General features: G+C 39.4%; 2 protein-coding genes across 2 annotated transcripts; both read right to left on the bottom strand.

Annotated features, from left to right (window-relative positions):
* Nucleotides 1–626: 626 nt before the first annotated feature.
* Nucleotides 627–10,306, bottom strand: wnt9b (wingless-type MMTV integration site family, member 9B). The gene is made up of 4 exons (XM_026916160.3): nucleotides 10,175–10,306; nucleotides 8,896–9,149; nucleotides 6,163–6,428; nucleotides 627–4,077 (listed from the first exon to the last, which is right to left on the bottom strand). The coding sequence occupies exons 1-4, from the start codon at nucleotides 10,255–10,257 to the stop codon at nucleotides 3,607–3,609; spliced, it is 1,074 nt and encodes a 357-aa protein (XP_026771961.1). The 5' UTR covers nucleotides 10,258–10,306; the 3' UTR covers nucleotides 627–3,606.
* Nucleotides 10,307–16,447: 6,141 nt separating this feature from the next.
* LOC113528572 (serine/threonine-protein kinase pim-1) lies at nucleotides 16,448–20,385 on the bottom strand. Its single transcript, XM_053239397.1, has 10 exons — nucleotides 20,377–20,385; nucleotides 19,944–20,084; nucleotides 19,607–19,841; nucleotides 19,090–19,184; nucleotides 18,893–18,943; nucleotides 18,076–18,454; nucleotides 17,785–17,961; nucleotides 17,560–17,672; nucleotides 17,424–17,447; nucleotides 16,448–16,534 (listed from the first exon to the last, which is right to left on the bottom strand). The coding sequence occupies exons 1-10, from the start codon at nucleotides 20,383–20,385 to the stop codon at nucleotides 16,448–16,450; spliced, it is 1,311 nt and encodes a 436-aa protein (XP_053095372.1).
* Nucleotides 20,386–22,140: the final 1,755 nt, after the last annotated feature.

Here is a 22,140-nt window from a genome sequence, read left to right as displayed (position 1 = left end):
AAAGATTTCTTGGTTCCACTTTATAATAAATGTTTCTACTACCTTTGTAGTTGCACATAGGGATGTAATGCAATGTAATCTGCATCTGTATCTGGTTATTGCTCCAAATATCTGTATCTGTGCCTGTATTTGATTTAAACCAAAGTATGGCATGTCTTAAACTGGAAGATGTTTTAATTAATAATTTGTTTTAATAAATAATTTAGTTGGTTCTATTCCCCAAAATATAAACAAACTAGTAGCCTAATTTAAACCACCGCAAACCTGACCAGGCAATTACTAAAGATGAATGAATGAACAGTGTAAATGCATCATTCATGTTAACATTAATGAACATGGTCTTTGTTTGTCCTGCAAGTTTCATACCTGACAGCTCACCTGCATGAAAGTAACATTTTTTTGGTGTGACCACTAGTCTCAGACAGATGCCCTGTGAACGTTCTGTCAAGTTTTTTTAAAACAGCAACAACAACCAAATAGTGTGCCTCCTAATATTCGTCTCTGTACCTGTCTCTGTTTATAACACAATATCTCTTCAACCCAAAAAATGTATTCATATTCGGTTACATCCCTACTATACATGCAACTATAATGTAATTGAGGATGTTTGCACTGTTACAGATTCTCTCATTTCTCAATATTCGCTCGATACTCAGGTCTCTTCAACACACAGTCCTGCTATTTTCACTACTTTGTTCATACCCTGACTGAGAGGTTGAGAGCATGTGCATATGTATGTCATAGGAGGGGCACTTTTCACTAGAACCTCCAAACTTTGAGTACAATGTTCCTACATAGGCTACTTATTTTAGTCTGCAATTAATTGCATTAGGTTTGAGGGAAAAAAATTAAAACAAGTCCTGTGTTACAATGTATTGTATAACCAACATGTTCTTAGTGTAAAATACTCTATGCAAAACTATCTTCGTTGGTAATATTAAAAAAAAAAAAAAAAAAAAGTAAATGAAATAAAGGGTGCTAAAGTTGAAATAACACTGATGAACACTTGAGTGAAAACCTACGGAGACCAGTGTGAGACCAGGGCATGATCTTGATGAGACATCAGAGAGGGTAGTCACCATTCCCTCAGTGGGCTGCATAATGGTGTGCTCTCATTTAACTAAAACCGCTCACGTGAGGAGCTTCACACAGGTGTTTGACCACAGAAACGGAGTGATTAGGCCAAAGTTCAGGTTTATTTCTGGATCTTCAAAAGCTGATATATATAATATAAACCAGTCTATATAAAGGTTAACATCATACTTTTATAAAGTAATTATTATAATTATTAAATAAAGAAGTAATTCATAAAGTGTTTTTAAAGGTGTATATACTAGTTCAAAAGTGTTGCATGTTAAGATAAAAAGCTCTTGTTTTAAATATCTACTTAGATCTGAATATAACTTTTTTTAAATATACAATTTCCCCAAAAACACATGAGGTAGAAAAAAATCGCCCAGGAGAAAGTGTGCCTTATGCAAAGTAAAATATTATACTGTTAAACCCACATGAACGCAAACCTACAGCTACTCAATGAATGATTATATAAACACTGTATGGATTTTACATTTCAGCATACACACACACACATACACACACACATGCACATGGATAAGGGAGCAATTGGATTTGTCTTTTCTCTGCTTCCACAATGGTTTGGAGAAATTTGCATGTGCTCCCTCAGTGGGTGTATCCCTCTGACTCCATTTAGATAAAATCTCACTTAAAGATATCCTCAAAACGCTCATACTGCGTCTCTCAGGTAAAATATTACAGAAAATATGGTTAAGATGAAACATTTTGCTGCTTTTTCTTATTTCTTTGGTTTGGCATGATTGTGGATAATACAAGATACATAAGAAATATATGATAAGTATCAGTGTACAATCATCTTTCTGTCATTTCTAAAATGCCAACTGGACTATACACACCCTTTTAAAAAAAAAGACAACTAAAAATAATTAAACACGTCTGCAAATGATTTAAGATTTATACCATATAAAAATCCCTTATTGAAACTGAAATGTAGAAATCTTGTATGCGTCCAGAAGCAAACCGCTTTTTACATCCCTCAGTTCACTAACTAGAAACTTGGACCTTCCTCAGCTTCACTGATGTAGCCAATTTTGCTGAAGTTCTCTTCCCATGTACTCATACACACACACACACACACACACACACACACACACACACACACACATATTGCACAAGTAGGCACACATTCTCTTACAGACTCCAGCTTTCAGTTTGATAATATGTAACTGCAGGTAACTGCATATGAATTTCTATATTATACAGTATGTTCATGATAACTAGTAAAACTTAGCGAACGTCCAGTCTCATGCAGTACCACTCAGGCTGTACTATGGATTTGCATAATAATTTGGAGATTTTTGATGTATTTATAATACAAAACACAACAAATATTAAGGCTGTGTGACTAAGACTTGCTGTGCAGTCCGTGTGTGACCTTTAGACCAACACAAACGCAGAGCTTCGAGAGTTTAAGAGCTGTTATTTCCTCTGATTGGTAATAGAGAAGATAATAAGGGGGTGGAATGAGCCATTTCAAAGACTTTGCAGACATGAAAGAGCCTCGGATGAAGCTGGAGTAGGCTATGAAGGGAATGTGATGGGGGTGATCTTTGTTCTGGGAATGAGGTCCTCATTTGTCCTTGATGGCAAAGTGCAGTATAAAGATACTACAATAAGTGAGCAGCTGTTTTACAAATTTTACACAGCTGTTGGAAATCTTGACCACACACTATTAACGTACTGGAGTGCTCTGCTGTGTGTCGGGTTGCTTATTATAGGATTTCTGAACACTTAAGAACAAGAATAATGTACAGTGGTGGGTTGTCTCAAATATTTGATTCATGATGATTTTTTTGGTTTGTTTTTTTAAGAATGTGATACAGTATATGTTGCATAATTCGATCAGCTTTCCGGCTTCCAGTATTTCTGATGACTTTACCTTGCACTTATTGCGTTACATCACATCACAATGGAATTTAATTAACATTTAGATACATTTTCTTCTTACCAATCACATGACTGACACAATAATCACATGACAAATTTAAGTGCTTCATATCAGCATAATATTTGACCCTTGCGTTTTTTTTTTTTTTTTTTTTTTTATGCAGGCAGGAAGGCAGACAGGCAGACAGACTGACATACAGATACACAGGTAAATGACTGGATGGATCAACTGTCTATAAAGTTTGCCATATCTTCCAGATCCACTTCAGTCCCTCTAAGTTGAATCCCCCAAAAAGGTTCATGGCACCTGCTCATGATGGAGCTCTCAGAAAACCAAAATTTAATTTCAGTGCATTCAGAGAAGAGGAGATCAGTCCTGTTAAGACCTCCATTAGTGGCTCTTTTCTTGCTTGAAGCAACCTAAGGGGGTGAGAGTCATGGAATTCCCACAATGTTCCTTTTTCTTCCATGACAGCAGGAGCACAACTCCTATTTCGGACAGCCATACCTTGGGGGGTTTTGTCCAACTTTGCCCACACTTGTCTGAGAGGCCAGAATTGGAGGAATATTGAGCCACTGGAGCCATTTGGAGCTCCTTTTCTCTTTACTCTCTTTCTATTTCTCTCAGTGCTTCTTGCACGTGTATACCTCCTCTTCGCGGACACAGGTCTGGCACTCGACGTGGCAGCACCACCGTACCTGGCAGTTGCAGGACAGTGTGACAAGGCGCAGTGCTGTGTTGTAGCCGCGTCCGCAACAAAGGCTGCTGCAGCTCGTGTCCTTGGCGCAGGAGCGGCCGGCTGTACCGGGTGAGTACCGAGACGGGCGGCAGAAGCTAGGCGACTCTTCTAGGAACACCAGCTCGGAGGGGTGAGGCCGAGGAGTCGTGTCACCTCGGCGTGCTGGACCAGCCAGCTCGGTGTCACCAGTAGCTGCATTAGTGATGCTGAGGGCGCGCACGGCCGTGTCATAGCGATACTTTAGCAGCTGGCCTGTCACATAAAACGGCGAGAGCTGTTTCCAGCATGTGCGTACTGCACAAGAGCCGGAGACCCCGTGACACTTGCAGGTCGTCACCAGCCCGTTCTTTACAGCCTGTAAGAAATATAGAACATAAATTAGCATTTGAGTGAGATGAGGAAATCCAGAAAAGAGAGCTGACAGCCAGATGAGGCTGATTCATTAGTAAAGATCTTATCTTGGCTTCTTATGTGACAGAGTTATTTTCCTGCAGGGTACATCTAGGATGGTGTATGTGTTTTATGAGTCTGTCTGCGTATTCTGGGATGCCTTGGGACTGCTCAGCCCTGAGCTATTGGTGATGAAGCATGGCATGTGGTGGAGATTTTTTCCATCTTTTTGTCCTTCTCATCTGTTCCTTTGTAGGAAAAAGAAAAGCATGGGCTACAAGAGCTACCTCTTCTCACATAGGATGGACAGTGTTGCCACTAGACCCCCAAAGAATGAGACAAGAGGGCAGGAAGAGGTCATATCACCAGTGAGTCAGGGGGTGAGGGTGAGACCCAGGGGCAATATGTGAAGAGAGAGGGGGCTACACACATTATTCCACCTAGAACAGGTATGAAGTCCCCTGAGGGCCATGTTTTCTCTCCCATCTCTCACTCACTCACTCTCTTAGAGATACAGCGAGTTGGAGAGATAGAAACAGCAACAGAGGGGAGGGGAGGACGACAAGCATTTAGGCAAGCAGTTTGTTTTTGGCTCTGAGTGTTAACTCAGGGAAATCTGAGATTGATAAAGGTTATCTTCTCGCATGGTGTCACTCTTTCTCTCTTGCTGCCTGAGGCTGCTTATCTCCCGGCCCACTCTATAAGACACTGTAAGAATTTATGGACATCTTCAGTGTGGCCATGTAGAAGATATATGGCATGCAGGAAAAAAGTGCTCATATACTACACAGGCTTCTTCCCGGTATAATCATCTAGTTGGGAACCCTCTAATTTTCAGAGGGCCCCCACAGCAAGCCTAGGCCAGAGGAAGCAACACCTGGCTCCAGAGGGCCAAACAGTGGCTGCCTATCTATCTGCCTCACCTCTGGCAAAAAATGTGAGCTTCGAGCAGCTGTCAAGGAGGGTCGTATCCCACCAATCAAGAAAGAGACTTATCTATGAGAGGGAAATCTGAAGAGAAGCTTTATTGAAGTTCTCAGCCCAGGGCTGCGAGCAGGAGGACTTCAATAGTGACATGCATTAGCTTACATATCATACCTGTGACTTGGGGATCTCTCTACACCAGGGTGAACCAAACTCTAACTCTAACACTCTATATCAAGATTCCAGTACAGTTTGCAGATTTAGTTAGAAATCACCAAATTGTACTGGACTCTCTTCATCCAGGACTACAGTTGGAATCTCAGCCCTTTTGGGACAAGAGCAGTGTAATAAGTAAGGAATAAAATACTTGGTGTGCTGTTTATCAGCAAACAACATGTCATGCTTTTAACCGTTTATAGTTACATTTAATGTTGTGGAATGTCCATGAAACAAGTTAGTTCCTGATATCGCTTACATTATGGTAGCGATGAACATTCGTTCCCTCACCAGCTTCTCTTTTTCTTTTTTCTTGTGACATTAATAAGACAAAAAATGCAGCTTGTTATGTTGCTGAGAAATCAGAAAGTGCCAAGTCCTCTGTCCTGAAAACTTACCGACAGTTACAAAGTGCGGGAGACTCCTTCCATAAATGTTAAATAAATGTCTCTTCACTATACTGAATATTGTATTTTTCTTACATAACAACATATTTTTGTTAAATAACAACATATTTTTAAAAAAATCTATTTATTATTAGCCTTAGATTTTGTAGATGATGAACCACTGGCACTACAATAGCTGGCACTACTGTCATGGTCACCTTCTGACCAATCAGACTGGAGAAATCAACAGTGCAGTGGTATCATTTAATTTAATTAGATTTTAGAAATAGGTGTAACAGCAACAATTTAGCTACAATAGATCACTACCACAGTGAGAGGTACTGTACAGTTACATTTTACGGTAGCAACAATACATATATATATATAAAAATAAATAAGTATAAATATTCTCAAACAACAGTTGGCCAATTGCCGTTCCTCTATGGTTATGTCTCTCTTACTTCAGATATAAATAACCACCTCAGTGACAAGCATTTGTATCCAGAAGCAGTCCTGTCACTCACCCGGATGCCGGCGTTTATATTATGTGCATCGACCTGAGCCCGCAGGTCCTTGCTAACCCGTTTCTGGCCCAGGAACTTCTTGAGGAACCTGGTGCTGTACTTCAGGTTGTCTCCACACACTCCCCACTGCCATGCTTCACGCTGCTGCAGACCCGGAGTGTCGTCACATGTGCAGCGCTCCATACGGCCCGAACTGCACGCTTTGGCCAGTGTGTGTGACAGAGCTGCTGAGGACACTGCCAGGAGGAAGGCCGTCTCCTTGAAAGCTGTCGAGAGTTATGTTAGTCAGTTAATTTATTTCAGTTTGCTTGTCCAGCTGAACAGAGTAACAAAATACTGGTCAAATATTATGAAACTTCATTTTATATCTGTTTTTACACAGTACGGAATTCATGGTATTGATCAGTCTATCTATCTATCTATCTATCTATCTATCTATCTATCTAGTCAAATATAAGTCTGAATTTCTGACCCTTCGACTAGTACGACTTTTTTACTGAGTTATTTGGTGAGCCCAGAGCCAACTTTATGGCTGTATTTTGATCCAATTAATTGCTATTTTGACTAAGTTTTTTTTTCTTTCCTCAGATGAAAGTCCGCCGCCCTTTTCCTTACGGAACCGGGTGCTCTTGCTGTAGCTAAAAATAGCAAAACAGGCCTCGCAAAAGGCCCCGCCACATTTCCCCTAGAGCCCGTAATTACCATGCAGACCTGCGGATGGATCTCACATTCCCATCCCGGTGACCAGCTTTTTACACACACGTCCTCCTTAAAATAGCCAGCTTTTAAAATGTTAATGCTTTAAAGCTATTCCCCCTAGAAACATCAGGATTTTGAGGCCGCCCAGAGTTCAAGCAGCTGTTGAGTGTGTTAGAGGTCTGCATCACAAACTGGACTGGACTTTTTCTGTGAAGCAAACTGTTCGGGTAACGAGTTTTAAAAAAATGTGAAAATATGGTTATATTATAGTAAACAACATTAGGTTGTAGGAAAATAGATGCACAGCACCATAACATCACTATATACAGTGTATGCAAAGAATAACTAACAGGTTACATCAGAAACAGGCAATATTTATGTGTCCCCTACATTCAGACTGTAGCATTCAGCCTGTATTCCACTGAGGGGTGGAATTGGGTAGCATTTCTAAATAAGCGTTTCTAAAACATCTGAACAAGGGAACAGGTGATGGAAAATAGTCAATAATTGTTTATAAAACATTTATTAAACATATCAGTACATGTTATTGTGTTATAAGCTACATTAATATGATCTAGGGAGATTTTCTGCATTGTTGCTTTGGCCCACACTGCTCCCATTGAAACTCTGCTGTGGTAAAAGTCCAACCACACATCAAAGTATCCATTGTTGAATTCACACCAGTGTTTATATGAGACACAATCGAAGACTTGATGTGAGCAGTGTGTAGGTGTAAATTCAGCACTATAATGGGATCACAGATTTACAGATTTCACACCACTGCTGTACCAAAGCCACCATTTAACACTGATGGCTTTACTGGGTGGTTGATGTTACATGATGTTACACGTGCCAAAGCTAACAAGTCCACTGCAGACCAACTCAGCATGCTTTATATAATGCCTGTTATATTTTAAAAGTATCACACAGAAGCTTGCTAATCCAAAATCAACAATGCATCAATAGACTGAAAAGTGTATGTGTCATATCTGAAAATTAAATTTATCTGAGAATAAAAACTCATGTATTTGGAGATGTATATGGTTCCCACTGCCCGTATACTTTAAGCTTTAAGTCGCTTCTCTTGCACATAGTGCTAATGAAAGAGCTGGTGATAATGTAATGAGCAGGATCAAGTGTTGGAGTAGGGAAAACCGGACATTCTATTAGTAACTATAGTAACGACATTCTTGTTAATCCTATTAAATGTACAGGAAAATTACAGGTGGGTTTATATTGATTTAGGTCATTGTTAAACTTTAACTGACTAAAAAAAATTCACCTAATCTGCACTCCCCAGAAACAACAGCAGCAAACTGCATTTGTCCTTGTCATTTGTCCTTCTTTTCCAAATCCAATTCCAATATTTGCCATTAGGTACAAGAGATGTACCTTATTATGGAATCATCAAGGGTACATCTCTTGTGCCTAATGGCAAATATTGGAATCAGATTTGGAAAAGAAATATATTTCTGGAACTGGAAACATACAGTACATACAGTATAAAGAGACTTGACTTTTTTTTTTTTTTTTAGGATTGATTTTATTATATTAATACTTTATTGTACTTATTATATTTACAATGTAAGTGATTTTTGTGCTAAAGAGTTTATCTGGGAAGTGCTTCAGTTAAAAAAACACACAAAATTTTAAAGTTTGGTAGAAAAAAAGGGCCACTGATGTACTTTTAAAGCTTTAAAAGCTAATTAAAGCTACAGCACGTGCACCTTCCCAGGTAATAGATACATACTAGATGCTACAAATGCTACAAAAGTTGCACCCTTGGATATCACAAGGAAAAGTGCAGTTTGGTGCCTTTATTTCTGAGAGTGTCTCTAACTTGCTGAAAAGTTTAGTTCCACAGCTAAAGAAACAAATGCAATGCAGTTAATCAGTCAGGTTATGTACTGGTCATGAACTCCAGGGTCAGGGTTGATGAGCACTGAGTTAAGGAATGCAGTATGAGACCTGAGCACCTCCTGATTCCTTCATTTTAGTTGCATTACTAGTATAATCCACCTCTTCGAGCCCTACCTCGCTTCAGGAGGCTTCCCCGGCCGTCCATGCTGCAGTTCCAGCGCTCATTGCGGAACTGGTAGCGGCACTCCATCAGGCTGAGGCGCACCGACTCCCGCAGCGTCTCCGCCAGGCCCGGCTCGCGGCGGCACGCGCGCTTCTGGCGCCGCGTCAGCGTCATCTGCTCGCACTGTTTCACGTGCGCTTTCGCACCTGCGGCCTCGCTGCTGTACGGGCTCGACAAAAAAGCCAAGGGCTCCTGGCCCGTGAGCCTAGAAAATCAATCACAGACTCTACTGAATATTAATGCAAGACAAACTGGGATTAGTATACAGCCATGATTCCAGTTATTTATTTATTTTTGAAAGATAGAGCTACTCTAAGCTGTCAACTTGAACAACTTTAATGTTTGCAACAGTACATTTTTACAGTCACTGAGACCATCAGGCTGCAGTCTGTAAACTATTTGCATGTTTTACCTACAAGTTTGGCGCGCACGTGCTTTGAATGCAACTGGAATTTGAATACGTGCATTTGAATAGACACTAAGCTATAGCTAGGTGTTTCTGTGTGATACTATACATTCAGAAAATGTAAAGACACTCTGTGCAGCTCCAGTGTCTAAAATAAAATAATCTAACTTCTAAGTGTAATATTCTAATGTTCATAAATCAAACGCACATATAAATCGAAATAACGACATAGTAAGTCGAAATAACGATAGCACTTCAATATTTTTCATAATTGGTGCTTCAAGGGTTCGGTGCATAAGCATGCTCACAGATATGCCTCTTTGGTATAAATTATTTTTCCCAAAAACTGCAGGTTTTACAAAAAGTTTGTGAAGGTCATAGCAAGGTGGAAAGTAACGCAGAGTGGAGTTCATAATAATAATAATAATAATAGTAATAATAATAATCATCATCATCATCTTCATCTTCATCATCATCTATTCTTTTAAACATTTTGATCTTTCTTTCGCTGAGGATTTAGAATGAACCTGAAGCAAAGCCGCGCGTAATTGCGCGCAACAGCACCATCATCACGCGTCGTGACCTGCTTCTCAGCAGTGCCAGGAGATCCCTGTATATAGATTACTGTACTTAACAAATCTGGCATCTAAATATAACATTATTCTGTAATCTTTTTAAACCAAATTAAACACAAGTAGCGTTCTTCTTTGAAAACTTCCCAAAGTTCCCAAACGGCGAAAATAAAATATGTATAAAATAAATAAATAAACGGGAACCCTGAAGTTCATTCCACAGAGAATAAATGTAAAGAAGAAGCGTCTGACCCGAAGTAAGCTGCTGCTGCGTGGGAGAGCAGGATGATGCAGAGCGCGGAGAGTCGCAGCAGGCAGGCGGTCCCGGCGCGCATGGCTTCGCCTCGGCGCTGCTCCTCATCGCGCTGCGTGGCCGCGGAGAAAAGGAAAAATCCCCGCTGCACTGGACCCGAGACCTCTTAAAGGGGCAGATGCGCATTACAGCCCCCCTGGGCGAAAGAGGAGGGAGGGAAGGATGCGGTTTAGTTCGCAGGGTTGCCAGATTTGATGCGTGCCAAACTGGTAGCCACCCACACTCCCATAAATAAAAGCACCAAACTGTACTTTTCATAGTTGGACCACTGCTCTGGAAAGCTTATTAAAGGTGCACCACATGCACTTTTACCAGATACATCTTTTCTACTAAAGGTACAAAACACAAAACCTACACCATTGATGGTACCACAGCAGGGACAAGGAACAGTATTTTTTTTTACCTTTAAGTTATGCACACTCACAAAGAAATAGTACTAGGAAAATGTGTACCTCTCCTTGCCATTGGGGTGGAACCCTTAACTTTTTTACATTCAGTGTGTATCTTTCACCTGGAAATGTAGATATAGTGTAAATGATTTAAGGTATATAATTGGACAATTATTAGTTTTTAGAGTAAACCTTTAAACACTTTAAACATGACGTTCATCTTTCATTAAAATTCTACTAAGCTGTGCTTTTCTTGTCACTGAGTTGTACCCACAATCATGGATATATTTTTTTCTGTCTTTTAAAGATCTACATTCACCTGGAGATGTGGATATAGTGGACCTTTAAAAATGATTTAAGGTATATAATTGACCTGAAATTAGTTTTTGGAGTAAATCCTTAAAGGTACCTTTCTAGGTAGTAGATACATACTAAAGGTACAAAAGGTGTACGCTTTAGGGTAGCACCCTAGTGACAAGGTTCAATTATGTACCTTTAATCATTTTAAATTTTTATACACATTAAAGGTACCCTTTAGGGTAAGAATGGAACTAGGAAACGTACAATGTAGTTCTATTTTTATGAGAGTGTATAAATCTTTTTTATATAAATTAAGCAATAGACTACAATATGATCAATAGTTGTAACTGGGAATTATAAATAGGCCAGTGAAATTGCTTTATTAAAAGATATCATGATATTGATGTGATATTATATACAGTGTAGCTGCCAGGAAAGGTTAAAAAAAAAAAAAAAGCAAAATGCTATGAGGGATTTAGCAGCAATCTGGCAACGCTACACAAGCAAAGGGAGACACACACTTACATGCCTCTTACTGATTGGATACCTGCCGTTTTCAGAATTCCAGAGGTGAGTTTACCTGATGAAGAATGAAGATATTCATGGATTCACACACACCAACATCAGAGAGATTCACCTGTTTTGTTTTTAAGAATCATTTACTCAATCATCATAACGAGCCAATTACTGAAATTAGATGTTGCAACTTATTTAGTGCAGATGTTTATGGTCTAGTCAATGACCCCAGATAGTTCACACTGTTCTTGTTTTATTTGCTAACACACATTTATTAGCTGGATCATGCTGGAATAAAGGTGGACTGGCTGGGTGTCCTTAGGGTTTGGGGTTAAGAGTGGGAGAAAAAACTGAAAGTGGATTGAGAATTTGTTAGGAAGAGTTTTATCATTCAAGCCATGCTTTTATAACAGTGCAGACATTCTTTACCTTGTTCAGACTTGGAAAAATCTAGTACCATCCAGTTTCTTACGGAGAACTCATCAATCCTGAAGGGCCACAACACGGCAAAGTTTCATATTTAATATCTAATCTGCTCTAATATCTGATTCATCACATAAAGCTTAATGAGTTGGATAAAACACTTGGAGGCATGCTGTTATAGGAAAGCAATCAACGACAGGGTTGTCTGATGTGGCTCAATACAAACCACGATTACCGTTACCATCCCAAAGTTGATTATTTTGCTATAACAGCGTGTCCTAACGTGTTTGATTCCACTAATACAACAACAATTTGAATTACAGAATGATACATCATACATCTTGTCTGTTAGATTTAACGTTCTGAACTGTCTGTGAGACAAGTTAGTTCCTGTTATCAGTTATGTCATAGCAGCGACAAGCAGTTGTTCCCTCACCAGCTTCTCTTATTTTCTCTCTTGACGTTAATAAGACAAAAACAACAACAACAACGACAATAAAAAGCACCTGTCAGTGTGTTACCCAGAACCCAGAAAGTGCAAATTCCTCTGTCCTGAAGACTCTCACATGGTGGAAAACCCATTAACTGTTACAAAGCACTGAATAATGAATAAATAAATGAAAGTCTTCTTACAGAGCACTTCATTATATCACTGATTTAGATACATTTTTCTTTGTTAAAAAAAATACTATTGTTTGACACAGCTACATGCATTTGAATGCAGTGAAGTAGAAGACACTTTGTACTATTATAAGTAGCATTATTGAATTTTTTGATTATTGATTAATATGCAAAGTTAATATACAAAATTTTCATCTGCCAGTTGCTTGCAGTAACGCATTTCTACCAGAGATATCTCATATTCTCCGTTATTTACGTACTAAAGATATAATTTGAGCACCATGTTTAGAAACCGTGGCTCCATTCTCATTTCCTGTGTATCATTAACACGCAGCACATTTAATGCTGCTACTTCACCCCTGTCATCACCTCACACGATTGGTGGTCTAATCACAGCTGGGATCTCACCTTATCTCAGTTCTCTGTCCCTTTGAGTCTGACCAGCTGGACTCCGCATTTCCAGGATGATGTCACACTCTTTGTTTGCGGCTCTCACTGGCGTATCTGGAGGTGTGTCAGGTGCCCTTCCTGCTAGTACCACAAAAAAAAAAAAAAAGAACAACAGATTGTGACTAGCTCACGGCTGGAGTAGGGTGGCGTTAAGACACTGAGCTCAGGCTTTAATTTGAACAGATCTTCATATTTATATATCAAAAGTAGATAGCTAATGATGGAACTGTTAAATGCTTGATTCTGATTGGTTAGAAGGTGTTGGTTAATTTTCTGTAACAGCAGCTCTGGCAGAAGTGTTGGCTGCAAGGTTTGTATTAATGCGCTAGTTCTAATGTTTATAATCAGTGATGTGAAGTATGGTGAAGTGCTTTGAAATAGTCAGTACGCTTTGGTTAAGTTGAACTTTGTAGTTTCTCAATAACATGTCAAGCTAACATTAGTGTTTATAGCTGCTATAACGTAAGTGACACCAGGATTTAACTTTGCAGATGTCCCACAACATTAAATGTAATTATGAACTGTTAAAAAAGTATGACATCATTCTTTAATAAATAATACATTGTTAGCATTGGCACATTGCTGTGGTATAAGGGGACTAAAGTACTTCGGGATGTGCTGTTATAGGAGAATAATCAACTTAATAGTAACTCTGCTTTGTGTCGAACAACGTCTCATCACCATTTCATTGTTTATTTTATATAAGAGCATGTTCCCAAATGTTTTATTCCTGACATTCCCAAATGTTTTATTCCTGACTTCATTCCTGGGATGATATGCAATGCAGTGAAATACAGTGAGTATGCTTATCTATTACAATGAGCTTATTCATATTTAATCTAACTGAAAAAGTGAACCGTTGTGGAGAAAGTAGGCAACACTGACTACTTACTTTCTAAAGAAAATGGCAACAGCACACATGGATAATTATGATAAAGGGTTTTTATTGACATTTGTATAATTCTTCAAATCCAACCTGTTATGAAATCACTTATAAATCTCTCTATGGGGGACTATCAAATGATTTCTCTGCATCCACCGAGAGAACTGTCCTTGACTCTGGAATTGTGTCAGCTTTATATATGACATAAAATTACTGTATGTGTTCTTACAAAATCTTCTCTGATCTCCACTGATTATATTATACAATACACCTATTGCATAGTAAACCCAGACAAAAATGTTTACATCCTCAAAAATGAAATAAATTGTGCAAAATGAATAATGTCTAAAGCATCTAAAGCAACGTCAGGCTTTGACACCTAACAGCTCCAGGGACCCCGGTTTGATCCAGAGCTCAAGTTACTGTCTGTGCAGAATTACACATCTTCTCCATGTGTCTGTGTGGGCTTTTGGGATGGACTGCCATCTCAGCAGGGGTGAATTCTCCTGTCGTGCTCCCAGTGTTCCTGGGATAGGCTCTGGATCTACCACACCCTGACCAGGATAAACGAATGAGTGAATGATCCATTTCTTATGTTTGTTTGGTTGAATGATTGTAAATACTTTATTTATAAATTGAGGCTGTACAAAAATGAGGGGTAGAAGCTTTAATAACAGAAATACAGTGTATGGTTTAAATCTATTCAGCCTTTTAAACCAAGAGCATGCTAGGCTTCTTTTGTGTGTTTTTGCTCAAAACTAAAAAGTAATCATAATAATAATTTTGTTCATCCTTTAAGGAGCTCTGTCTGGAAATACCTCAGAGGATTTAACAAGAACTTGTAGATCAGAAAATCTTTAAAAAAAAAAAAAAAAAAAAAAACATTCATTACTGGTATATTAATATTTCACCTTCAGGTGTAAATGAAACCCTTGAGTTGATAATGGTGAAGGATTGAGGCACCATCTAGTGGCCTCACCAGGAAATGATATGAAATAAAACATAAAACAGGAAAAAAAATTACCTGACACAATATTGGAAGAATATCTACAAAGGTATTTGTTCCTGACAGGAAAATCTGCAGATAACACACAGAAACTCTAAATATGGTACAATGAAAGCCATTTAGACAACCAGTAATCACAAGAAGTTCTTCATCATCATCATCGTAAGCATCTCTGTTAGTGTACTGGCTGTCAGTGGGTGTGTAGGAGGGCGGTGATGCTATAAAAACATATTATACAGTGGAAATAAAAAAGTCTACACACCCCTGTAAAACTGCAGGCTTTTGTGAGAAAAAAATGGAACGAAGATAATAATATCAGATCTTTTTTCACCTTTAACATGACAGAGCAGCCATCCATCCATTTTCCATACCAATTATCCTATACAGGGTCATGGGGAGCCTGGAGACTATCCCAGGGAACTCGGGGCACAAGGTGGGGGACACCCTGGACAGAGTGCCAACCCATCGCAGGGCACAATCCCACACACACTCACACACAAGGGACAATTTGGAGATGCCAATCAGCCTACAGCACATGTCTTTGGACTTGGGGAGGAAACCGGAATATCCGGAGGAAATCCTTAAAGCATGGGGAGGGCATGCAAACTCACACACACACAGGGTGGAGGAGGGATTCAGGCTCCCAACTCCAGAGGTGTGAGGCAAGCATGCTAACCACTAAGCCACAGTGCCCCTGTACAGAGCAACCAACAAAATTCAAATGAAAAACAAACAGAAACGTCTTATATAAGTGTGCACCCCCCTTAACTAATACTTTGTTCAGCACATTTTTCTTGTAATACAGCACTCAGGCATTTTGAGTGAGTCTACCAACTTTTTGATCAGGAATTTTATTCCATTCTTCCTTGCACAAATGTACATTTACTGTAGCGCAGCCTGTTAGAATGGAGTTCCTCACTACAAGCACTCTAATGTGTTGAGAGTTTTTTTTAAAGGGTTTAGAAGTCACCTTTTTCTGTGCTTACTGAGGTATGAGTCCTGAGTCCAGACATCAGAAAGTGCAACATGGTTAATGAGAGGATCTTCAGGTTGCCAGGTAACTTTCGTAAGCTGGAATGTTAAATCTCTGAATCACCCTGTTAAACACAGGCAAGTAATTTCACACCTTAATTAACCCAATGTGGGGATTGACGTTCTTCAGGAAACCCACTTGCACATGTTTAATCATTTTTGATTATGAGGTAGGTGGCTAGGCCAGCTATACCATTCAATGCATTACCATTACATCTAGAGTAGAAGGCAGGCTATCCAACACACCAGATAAGCACTTGGATCATAGCACATTTTTACAAATGTCTTTGCATAATCTGAATGTTATACATAGTGATGCAGTTTTGTTGTTCCTTTCTTCTTTTTTTCTTTTCTGTTACGAGAAATAAATAAAAAGAGTCTTTGGGAAAAAACATTAAACTGCCCAAAATCAATTATTCAAGATGTCAGGATGTCAGAATAGTATTAATTGAGATTGCTTTTGTTTTTTTTTTTTTTTCAAAAAAGCTGATCTCAGTCTCTCTTTCATGTGCCGCTTTCCACTGGCGTTCATGCAAGGCCTCTGTGGCAGGATTTAGAGGTCAAAAGACTTTCAGCATCTTCAGACAACGTTTCAGCTCATCCACTGTTCCTCCTTCATCTCTGCTCCCAAACGGAAACCTCCATTCTTCCATATGTTCTTGCATGTTCCCTGCTTGAGCTGATATCGCACAAGAAAAATTGACAAAAAAAGTTTGCTCATAACTGAGACACATTTCTGTTTTCAGCAAACTCCACCCAGCACATGATCGTTAGGTGTATCAGCACGAACAGACGGTTGACAGTCCAGCTGTATTCCACAATTCCAGTTGGGGTGAGTGGGACGTCGATGAGTCCAGGAGCAAAATCCTGTTTCATCCACCAGTCGCAGGAGTGAGGTGTGCTGCAAAAAACTAAAGAGACAACCGCAGCAACCGCAGCAAGCATCTACCATAGCATGACCTCGTGCTTCTTCGCTGGAGCACGAGGACAGGCCTTTTGGGAGCGTTCATGCTGATGTGAGATTGGAAACAAAGGAAGCATTCCAGCAGAAATCTGGATTTTTCCAGCGGAACATCAGAAATGTCTGACGGTGATGTGCGACAACATACATTCATCAACACCACATTCACTCTCATCATGAGAATCAAGCAACGCAGTTATCATTAATGATGAGAGTTTGGTGATTTGAGGGTTTTGAATGTGAATGTTAGGAGCCAATTATGATCACATAAAGCCACGCACACCAAGTGCAAAATGCCACACTGATTAAAATATTTAATATTTACTGCATCTGGTGTAAAATGGCGTTTAGTGAGAAATTTTGTATATTATATTCTTCTTCTTCTATTTTATAATAACTTTTATTAATACTATGAGGCCTAATAGCTATGAACAAATTAACACTTGTCAATTAATAATACGTTTATAAATATTTTAATTAATTTAAATTATTTTATTTTATTTTTTATCTTTATTTTTATGTCTATTTTATTTTGTAATATTTTTTATATGTTATGTAATATGTGATATGTTTTATATGTTGGTTTTTTTTTTGATCAGGGTGTTACCACATCTTTGGTTCCAAGAGGGATCTGCAAAATAAAAAAATAAAATAAACTCAACTCAATACAATCACATAGTCTAGGCTGTTACAGTATGCTTCAGCTCATATTATTTAGGTTTCATGTATCCTCGCTGTCTAACCTGGACTTTGTCCTGAACTCTGTCCGTGAACCACTCATGCCTGGTGACGTCCTCGAAAGATGGGCGCAAATCAGGCTTGAGCTCCAGGCACCACATCATCAGATCGAGGAAATCTGTGTGTGCAGTGATGAGATGGAGGTTGAGGTAGAAGTTCAGGCATTTTGCTGTGTGAGTTTTACAGCTTTATCATACAGGTAGACATGTGATGCTTCTGCGTCGACTCACCTCGAGACACACCAGGACATAATTTCAGGTGCCCAACTTCAAGGTCGTTCTCAGATTTAAAGGGGTAGTCTCCACAGACCAAATTGTACAAGAGTACACCCAGACCCCAGATGGTAGCAGGAATGCCCTCATACCTTTTGAACATCACCCATTCGGGAGGACAGAAAGCAAGAGTGCCTTAGAGTAAAGGAGAGAAAGAGCACAGTCAGCAATGTCACAAAGAAAGTCAAAAAAATGGTTCCACTCCACTCTATTCCTTTTGATTCTATCCCATATCTATTTTGAAACTACCTGCATACATTCTGTACGGGCTGTCCTTCAGCAAGTCACCACAGCCAAAATCTATCAGTTTGACTTGCAGTGTTTCGGTATTGATTAGTAGATTCTGGGCCTTGATGTCACGATGTAACACTCCACGGTCACAGCAGTGCCGAGCCGCCCGAACCACCTGCAGCATGATGTCTCGAGTGTGTGCTTCAGACAGACGACCATTCTGAAGTTTACAGAATTCTCTGAGGTCCATACAGGGGCTGGGTCGTTCCAGGACCAAGATGATGCAATCGAACATGTCAAACCACTCCAGCAGCTCCACCACGTTGCTACAGCGAGGTGGCATGGACACGATCTTCATTAGCGCCACCTCCACAGGCAGCTCGCACGTCTCTCCGGGCTAAAATTAGAACACACATGGTTATCATGGGTTTGGTGTGAAAACGTCTAAACTACAATAAGCAGAGATGTTACAATGGGTTGTTTTCCTTTATGTTAGCAGGAACAAGTAAACAGTCACATGATTTTGCTGTATATTTGGTCTGCAGCCAGTTGCACCAGCATAACGCAAGTTGTGTTGTAGACTAAATGGCCACTACGTTCAAGAGTACAAACTACTACAAAGTCTGCATTAAGTAGCAAAAATGAATATTTGACTGAAAAAGAAAGACATTAACCATGTCGTGACACGTCTCCATCATGGATGGAGCATTTCCTGTTTATAACCACACCCTAACGATCAAACTTACATTCAGCTGGTACAGCAGGCCCCTGATCTATAATCGGCTTATTATTTGGACCTTATTGCTTCTCTCAGAAGTAAAATAAGTTTACTTACAATGATCACATGCCTGCTGAAGTGATCCTTGTCCACATATTTAATAGCAACCTGTTCACACGTACAAAACATAATTAGTAAGTTTAATCTAATTAGCGTATTTAGTACAAATCCACAGCCATTATATTATGCGTAAGAACAGACAGATACAAATAAACACCATTCATCTTTTCAGCATGCAATGTGATGACATTCACCTCTTTCCCATCTTCCTTACGGATGCCTGCATAGACAGACCCGAAGCCTCCTTTCCCCAGCAGCTCTCCCATGGTGTACCGCGAATCAAACACAACTGTTAAACAGACAATAATTCAGTTAATTGAAATTGAATTACAAATGAAACAGCATCATGCTCAGTGTCCTCGCTTGCAATAACGTGTAAAGAATGAGTCTTGTCTTGTTAACAGCTATTATATTACAGCATTATTATGTTATCTCTTCTTTGAGTACAGTAATGTACCTTGAATATGAGTACCTAGTTAAAATAGTACACGTCTTTATTTCTATATCTGCAAAAACTCACAAATTCTTAGATTTCAGTGCTCTTTTTTGTTCTTACACATGGTGTACCATCCTCATCTCTCCCCCTACAGCTAATTTTACTGAGTTATGAGTTACCTAATCTACACAACACTGTACATACCTTGCAATGTGATTTAAATTTTTATTTTTTTTTTTACTTCAAAATAGTCCAAATGCTGGATCCTAACAAACCCTCTGTGTCAGTTTGCAGCTCCAGATCTGGAGACTGGAGAGCGGGGGTCTCGTCACTCATAGAGCCACTTTCTGAGTTCTGAAACTTAATCTCCACTTCAGAGCAGGTAGATGTTGAGTTCTGCTCTCGGTCAGCATTAGCATTTGCATCAGCAACTTTGACTCTGTGCAGCTGGCAAAGCTCTAGCAGCCACATGGGTTCTTCTCCTTCCCCTTTTCGCACATTGTTAGACAGCTACAAGACAGATAAGGAAAGTACACTGGTGATGAAGACTTTGCATTACTTTTGCATTTAAAACCTGGAAACAATTTCACAATTATTAATAATCATATTTACCAAAATGAGCCGTTCAATAAAGCTCCTTTTGATGCTGCTGGGGAAGGAGATGACTGCCCTGGTGATGGTGTCACAGTATTGAAGGGCTTTATCAGGAAATTCAGCCTGGGCTAGCCGGCTGGCGTGATACAACTTGAAGATCTAAGACAGACGGAGTCATTCATTCTCAGTATAGTGGTTAAATTTGATCGATCAGTGCCCATGAAACAGAAAAGGAGAGAAATTCCAACCTGGAAGTTTGGCTGGGCCAGGCCTGAGGTCAGCGACAGCACATATTCGTAAACCTCGGTTCTCTCAACGGCTGCAGTCAGGACTGTCAGACCAAATGGCAAACTGGTACAAATAGAAAATGTGTCATTAGCAAGTCAGGAAAGACATCTCTCTCTCTCTCTCTCTCTCTCTCTCTCACACACACACACAAACACAAAAATACCTGTTGCATCCGATCAATTCGAACTGACTACCAGCTGTCCCCAGCTCAACTTTTGCTACCACATAGCAGATGTGCGTTGCATATGTCAGTCCTCTGAAGGCTGCAGATGAAAGATCAAGCATGCATGTGAGGATCAGAGTCCATGAAACAGCTCAGGATATGATTACAACATTTCAGAAAGGTGTGATTACTGTGGAGCTTATCCATACCAAGATCATCTCCCATCTTCATCACGGCTTCTCTATGCTCATCATCTGGGGTGGAGGAGCACAAAAGTTGCCCCAGAGGAATACACCAGTTCTTCAGGTTCCGAGTTCCTCTCAGCTGTAGCGGAAATGGTCATGATAGGCAATATGATACTGGCAAAAACAATGCACAATCACATACAGACAGATGCTGATACTGATGTGCAATATAATATAACTTTTGATACCTTCTTCCTGAGTAAGCTGTAGCCCTTGAAGAGGATTGTGGCTGCTTGAGCCATCATCACTTTCTGTAAAAGAAATTTCATGAAGTTACACATGTATTATAGGTATTAGGGATATATGTGAATATGAATACTTTATTCAGGACAAACAGATGATGTGGTCTAAACCGATACCAATAGGAAGTGCACTATTCAATGTTTTAGAAAGATTGCCAGAATGGTTCAAAATGGTACATCATTATACTGCACTTCTGTTTTTACCTAGTGTTTTCAGGGGCCTAGTGGTAATATTCATATTTAATAATAAAAAAAAAAACATAAAAAAAAAAAACACAACCATTTCAGGTTTAAATCTGAATACAGATATGGATATCTGGAGCACTAAACAAATGCAGATCGTGTCACTGTGTGACAGCTACTATATTTATTCATTTATGCACTTATTATAATCCAGAGAATCTTTACTTTCATGAAAAAATATTTGCTTACAAAGAGAAATATCACACATACTGAACTATACCACTTACTCCATTTCGACGGCAGAACAAGTCCATAATCTGCCAGAAGAAGTAAGCCTCCTTTTGATCAGGTTTTTCGATTTGTTGAAGACACTCCCGTGCTTTGTACTGGATAAACCGTATCAGGTCCTCTTTCTGCATCTTATTGCTGCAACAGATGTTGAAACAGCTGGATTATGTAGAATACTGCACACACATTTTAACCTGCTGATGATATGGATTAAAACATTACTGGTCAAGATGATTGTGTATGTTATATGAGAGGAGAAGTAGGGTCTCACCTCATAAGAGGGCCAGGAAACACTGCATTCTGAATATCAGCAACGTCACCATCATCAGGTTGATACATGAAGTTGGGCATCCCTGGAATCAAAACCTCAGTTAGGGCTACAGTGTAATTACACGACTCATTACATACTCATATAAATGTTATTCATTTTACAGTGCTGTACTGTTTCTTGTGTCAGCTGTGTCCAGGATTAAAAACTACAACCTTATACATTATAAAGTACCTCAAGACTTAACACTGTGCCTCAAATGATCACATTTTTGCCCAGCTATTGTTGTTGTCTGTGAAATGTTACCATGAATCATGCATCCCCTAATCTGAAGGTCTGTGATGTGAGTCAGGCTGGAGAATCTGAAGTTCTCCACATGTACAGTACTGTGCAAAAGTCTTAGGCACATGCAAAGAAATGCTATAGAGCAAAGATGCCTTCAAAAATAATGAAATTAAATGTTTCCACATTAAAAAAAATACTATAAAGAGCAGTAACCAGTAATAAATGAAACAAAGTCAATATTTGGTGTGTGGCG

This window comes from Pangasianodon hypophthalmus, chromosome 13 (assembly GCF_027358585.1).
Source record: "Pangasianodon hypophthalmus isolate fPanHyp1 chromosome 13, fPanHyp1.pri, whole genome shotgun sequence".
Taxonomy (NCBI): Eukaryota; Metazoa; Chordata; class Actinopteri; order Siluriformes; family Pangasiidae; genus Pangasianodon; species Pangasianodon hypophthalmus.
Note: the sequence above shows the minus strand (reverse complement) of the source record. Positions and strands in the feature narration are given on the sequence as shown.